Consider the following 6,029-nt stretch of genomic DNA (forward strand, 5'->3'; position numbering starts at 1 on the left):
CCAGGTCCACCCCTTCCTGAAGCACCTGTGGGGTGGGAACAGAGAAAGAACTACCAAGTGCTCTGAGCCGGCCTCATGTCTCCCAGCCTCCTTCCCCTCTCATCTTTGGGGAGGTTCCTTGCAGGGAGGCCACCTCCATCCATCCTGAGCCCATCTGTGAAGGGGAGGGGCTGGTGTCACTGCCACAGCAGTGCATAGCATCTGCCCCCCTTTGGCCCTCAGGAGAGGGAGCTGGAGCTGCAAAAGGAACAGCGGCGGCAGGAGGAGAACGACAAGCTGCGCCAGGAGTTTGCCCAGCACGCCAATGCGTTCCACCAGTGGATCCAAGAGACCAGGTGCCAGCCCTCTGGGGCCAGGGGGCAGCAGCATGTCCCTGCTATGCTTAAGCCCTGGAGAGCCTCCAGCCCCAAGGAGGTGGGGTGCTTTGTGTAAAACCAGAGGCAGCCTGGGAATAAAGCTAGGCTGGCAATGCCTGGTCGTGTTTGGAGCCGGGAGTGGGAGCATAGGTAGAGCAGCCTCCCAGTGCTGCATGTCCCAGAGACCAAGTTGCCGGAGCTCCTGGATTGAGTGGGGCCACGCAGGGTGTGTGGTCAGCCCCAGCAGTGATTTGGCGACAGACATGCAGGGTCTATGCATTGAGTACTGATGATGTTGCTTTTGTTTTCCTTTCTTTCTTTTGTCTTCTCTCTGTCCCCCACCTCCTGATTGCTGCTGTTGTCCGGATACCACCTTGTCTCCTGGCTGCTTGGATCTGCTCTCCACAGGACATACCTCCTCGATGGGTTAATATTGTTTTCTTCCTTCTCCGGGCTTGTCGTGTGGGGTCTCGTGCGCTTGCCCCTCTGCCCTTGTCCTGTAGCCTGGCTTGTGGAGGATCCCGGGATGGGCCTTCCTGCCCAGGGCAGGCTGCACTTCCTCTCCCGCCTCTCCCGTCACCTGACAAGGAGCGTGTTCCTTGCCCCATAGCCCATGGTCCCGGGTCCCCGATAGAGCCTTCAAGCCAGAGGGAGCTACCCTTGCCTCACTGAGTGATTCCAAGGGCTCACTTTGGGTAGTGAAGGTGATGAAGCACGAAGGCCAGAGCTGGAGTCCAGGGGCCCTGAGAACCCCCGCACCTGTCCAGTCCCCGGGCTCTGTTGGGCTCTCAGCGCTGCTACCGCAGCGTGTCCAACAGTGGTCAGTGGGCATGAAGCAGATGGCAATGTTGGGGGCTCAGGCAGGGTACAGTAAGTTCACAGCTGAGAAGGGCTGGGCACTGACACCTCCCAAGTAGCTGAGGCTGCCACTTGACTTTCCTGGGGTCAGGAAGGGTAAGAACTGTCCACCCTAATAGAAGGCAAAAATGCCCCCGTTATGATGTGATAGACAGGACGTGGGAGGAGCCCCAGGGAGGAGCAGAGCTGTCCCACCCAGTCTGGGCAGGGGCTTCTCTGCTCGGCCTGGGGCCTCTCCCTGGGCGGGTCACCTTTGTCATCTGCCAAGCCCGCTGTGAAAGCCAGGGCTGGTGGGACTGGAGTGGCTTAGCCTGCACTCCTGAGGCTCAGCACACAGGCATATCAAGCCTGTGTATAGGCGGCCAGGAGAAAAATAGACCCCTCCAGCCGGGCCACACATTCTGATGGCCGAGCAGCTGGGGACGTAGGGATCGCAGTTTCCGGCCTGTGCCCGTAGGACACCCTGGCCACCTGACTCACCTCCCTGCCCCATGGCTGTGTCTGCTGGTCTTGTTCTTGTCTCCATGAGGTCGTGAGGTGCCACGCTCCCCTCACCTTATGGCTCCTTCCAAGCCCTGCCGTTCTTGCCCATTCCTAGTGTGAGCTGCCTTGGGTGAGCCATTGGGCCTGCTGCCTCCAGGTACCCGCCAGGCACCAGGTTGCCCTTGCCTGCGCCCTGCCAGCTTGGGCCTTGTATGTCTATTGCAGTGTGCTCTTGCCTCCCCTCCCTTTGGTGTATTCATTTGGTTTCTTTTCTTTGACTAGCATAGCATATCGTCGAGTCATTCGTGTCTATCAGTATGAAGTTGGGGATGATCTGTCTGGAAGGTTTTTCTCCTTATTTCTCTTCTTACCTCACTGTGGCTTTACTGATGCACTCTTGACATCCCCAGGCGGCTCCACCCTGACTAACCTGCCGCCCTCGGCCGCTTGGGAAGGAGGGGTCTGTCCTTCCACTGCACTGGCACCCAGCCTCCTGCCCCCAGGTCCTGGGGGGCATTTTCCCCGGGGGGACATGGCGTGACTGTGAGTCTGACCTGCTGGGGTAGGAGGAAGCCTGGTGCCTTGCCTTGCTAGAGCACTTTGAACTTGGGGAGATTGCAGAGCTAACCCTGGCTCACTGGGTTTTAAAAGGGTAGGCTGGGGCGAATGTGGGTGCAGGGGAGCTTGGGCTAAAACCCCACCAAGGCCATACACCCCGTGTGAATTCGTCCTTGCACGTCCCTAACTTGTTTGTCGTCTTTGTTTACTGGTAGCCTCTGTGACCTGGCACTGTGTTCTCTTGGGAAGGAGCATCCGCAAAGCCCATCTGCTCTCAGAACTTGATCCTAGAGAGGAGGCTGCCTCCCTGACTGTGTCTAGAGGATGAAACCGGGATCTGGGGCTTAGTCACAGCCATCCCTCCTTTTGGCACAGTTGGTTGTGATCTCCCAGCACTCCACTTGTGTCCTTTGTCTGCAGGGTCGTGCTCTCATTCCCCCTAGAATGGGGCTCCCTAATCAGGAACCTTGCCAGGACACCCCAGGGTTTCTATGGGGAGGCTGTCAGGTTCTCAGCCTCCCCTCTGCCCTGAGGTCTCCCGTCTGTCAGGTGTCAGGGTGTCCCATCCCCTCCAAGGCTGCAGAGAGGATGCTCAGACAGGCTTGCAGCTGCCCTGCACCCATTGGAGGAATTTAAACTCCATTCCTGAGTCATCCTGGCCTTGGGAGCAAGACGAGTGGGCTCAGCCCTAGCCCACACCAAGGCAGCAGCTTCCCATCTCTAAAATGGGAGAAATGCTCCCTGCCCTCCCTGGATTCCTGGGGCCCATTAGGTAAAGATGGCCAATTGCAGTTAGGTTCAGTTCCCTTAAAAGGAATGTGAGGTTGCCAGGCACTGCTCTCTCTCAGAGACGGTTCATTCTGAGCTCTCGGCCAGCTGGGAGCAGGCCCTTTTCCTTACTGTCCTTCTGTGTCTAGGTCCTGCATGGTGGAAGAGTCGGGGACCCTCGAATCCCAGCTTGAAGCTACCAAAGTAAGTGCCCATGGGGCTGTGGCCCAGCAGAGACCCCTCACCCAGCCACCCCCCAGGCTACCCCTTCCCTTCCTGGTTTAAAGTCAGGAACCAGATGTGCTATTGTACTCTTTTCCCTTGGCCTAAAGCAGTCTAGGGCTCTTCACTCTCTCTCTCTTTTTTCTTTCTTTCTTCATGGAGTCTCATTCTGCCGCCCAGGCTGGAGTGCAGTGGTGCGATCTTGACTCACTGCAACCTCCATCTCCTGGGTTCAAGCGATTCCCCTGCCTCAGCCGCTCCCAAACAGCTGGACTACAGATGTGCCAGCATGCCCGGCGAATTTTTGTTTCTTTTTAATTATCTTTTGAGATGGAGTTTCACTCTTGTTGCCCAGGCTGGAGTGCAGTGGGCATAGTCTTGGCTCATTTCAACCTCCACCTCTGGGTTCAAGTGATCCTCCTGCCTCAACCTCCCAAGTAGCTGGGATTACAGGCGCCCACCACCACACCTGGGCCGTTTTTGTATTTTTTGTAGAGAGAAGGTTTCATCATGTTGGCCAGGCAGACTGGTCTCGAACTCCTGACCTCAGGCATCTATCTGCCTTAGCCTCCCAAAGTGCTGGGATTAAGCGTGAGCCACCACACCTGGCCTAATTTTTATGTTTTTAGTAGAGACAGTGTTTTGTCATATTGGCCAGGATGGAGTCGCCATCCAACTCCTGATCTCCAGTCATCTGTCCGCCTCGGCCTCCCAAAGTGCTGGGATTATAGGCGTGAGCCACCACTCCCTACGGAGGGCTCTTCACTTTAAAGAAAGTCTGGGGCTGGGTGTGGTGACTCACGCCTGTAATCCCAGCACTTTGGGAAGCTGAGGCGGATGGATTGCTTGAAGTCAGGAGTTCGAGACCAGCTTGGCCAACATGGTGAAACCCCATCTCTACTGAAAATACTAAATATTAGCTGGGTGTGGTGGCAGGCACCTGTAATCCCAGCTACTCAGGAGGCTAAGGTAAGAGAATCACTTGATTCTGGGATGCAGAGGTTGCAGTGACCCGAGATCAGGCCATTGCACTCCAACCTGGGTGACAAGAGCGAAACTCCATCTGAAAAAAAATTAAGTCTTTGGGCACAGTGGCCCACACCTGCCCCAAGTCCAGCATGGGCAATGTAGCAAGACCTTGTCTTAAAAATAAGGCTGGGTGCGGTGGCTCATGCCTGTAATCCCAGAACTTTGGGAGGCCAAGACAGGCGGATCACTTGAGCCTGGAAGTTCAAGACCAGCCTGGTCAATGCAGTGAAACTTCACTTCTACTAAAAATACAAAAATTAGGTGGGTGTGGTGGTGGGCACCTGTAATTCCAGCTACTCAGGAGACTGAGGCAGGAGAATCACTTGGACCCGGGCGGTTGCAGTGAGCTGAGATTGTGCCACTGCACTCTAGCCTAGGTGACAGAGTGAGACTCCATCTCAAAAAAAAATTAAAAATCTTTGGCCATTACTTCCTGGAGTCCTCGCCGCACTTATCCTCAGTGTGCACTGCCCCCTGGCAGGTCTACCAGCTGCTTTAGAACCCTCACATTGAAAGTCTCTCCTCCTGCTGAGATGGTTGGGGTTTCTTCAGCTTCCCCCCATCCCACTATTCCTATTCTAAAATGTTCTTGTTTTAAGAGGTCTCAGGCCAGGCCTGGAGCAGGAACCAGAGGGTAGTAAGTGGCTCCTGGGCTGGTGACTGAGCTGAAGGCCCCTGTCTGAGCATCTGTGCTCCCCGCCCCTGCAGCGCAAACACCAGGAAATCCGAGCCATGAGAAGTCAGCTCAAAAAGATTGAGGACCTGGGGGCCGCCATGGAGGAGGCCCTCATCCTGGACAACAAGTACACGGAGCACAGCACTGTGGGCCTGGCCCAGCAGTGGGACCAACTGGACCAGCTGGGCATGCGCATGCAGCACAACCTGGAGCAGCAGATCCAGGCCAGGTACCTGGGAGGGCTGTGGGCCAGGCTCAGCCTGGAGCCCAGGGAAGAAAAGACACGGTCACCTGCTGTGTGGAGGGTCTGCTCCCTAATTTCTGTTTTTCTTCCAGGAACACAACAGGTGTCACTGAGGAGGCCCTCAAAGAATTCAGCATGATGTTTAAGTGAGTTCAGCCCTACTCGCCCTGGCTGGGTGGGGGGTGTTCGGCAGCAGGGCTGTGTGCTGAGCTGCCCTCGGCTTTGTGCTGCAGACACTTTGACAAGGACAAGTCTGGCAGGCTGAACCATCAGGAGTTCAAATCTTGCCTGCGCTCCTTGGGCTATGACCTGCCCATGGTGGAGGAAGGGGAACCTGACCCTGAGTTCGAGGCAATCCTGGACACGGTGGATCCAAACAGGTAAGCCTTAGGCCGGGTGCTGTGAGCCTGCACCCTGAGCACCCACCTGCCCTCCCTGCTCAGGCTCTTGCTCCTCCTCTCCTAGAGATGGCCACGTCTCCCTGCAAGAATACATGGCTTTCATGATCAGCCGTGAAACCGAGAACGTCAAGTCCAGCGAGGAGATCGAGAGCGCCTTCCGGGCCCTCAGCTCAGAGGGAAAGCCTTACGTGACCAAGGAGGAACTCTACCAGGTATGGGCCTCAGGAGGTGGGTGAAGAGGTGTCCTTTGGAAAACTAAAGCCACATTTGTGGCAGAGCCGAGTCTGGGGCAACAGGCCCTGTGCTGGGTACAGGAGTTTTCTCCCCATTTACAAATCAAACTCAGTATGGACTAAAGTCCTGGATCTGCTCGTAGCAGCAGCTCTGAGCCCCCAGCATCCTGAGACCTGGGAGGTCAGGTTTGAAGTGGGTGC

At 56.2% G+C, this 6,029-nt stretch overlaps 1 protein-coding gene across 5 annotated transcripts in view; it reads left to right on the plus strand.

The window, feature by feature from the left end:
* SPTAN1 (spectrin alpha, non-erythrocytic 1) overlaps positions 1-6,029 on the plus strand; it is an 83,227-nt gene that overhangs the window by 76,708 nt on the left and 490 nt on the right. For 4 of the 5 annotated variants that reach the window (XM_008006036.3, XM_008006038.3, XM_008006040.3 and 1 more), the window contains 7 exons: positions 223-335; positions 765-782; positions 3,173-3,227; positions 4,983-5,179; positions 5,287-5,340; positions 5,428-5,574; positions 5,660-5,807. In XM_008006036.3, coding sequence (XP_008004227.3) covers positions 223-335; positions 765-782; positions 3,173-3,227; positions 4,983-5,179; positions 5,287-5,340; positions 5,428-5,574; positions 5,660-5,807 — 732 coding nt within the window. The remainder of the gene's footprint in view (positions 1-222; positions 336-764; positions 783-3,172; positions 3,228-4,982; positions 5,180-5,286; positions 5,341-5,427; positions 5,575-5,659; positions 5,808-6,029) is intronic. The other variant, XM_008006039.3, reaches the window with a different exon arrangement.

The sequence above is a fragment of the Chlorocebus sabaeus genome, chromosome 12 (genome assembly GCF_047675955.1).
Source record: "Chlorocebus sabaeus isolate Y175 chromosome 12, mChlSab1.0.hap1, whole genome shotgun sequence".
In the NCBI taxonomy this organism is placed as follows: domain Eukaryota; kingdom Metazoa; phylum Chordata; class Mammalia; order Primates; family Cercopithecidae; genus Chlorocebus; species Chlorocebus sabaeus.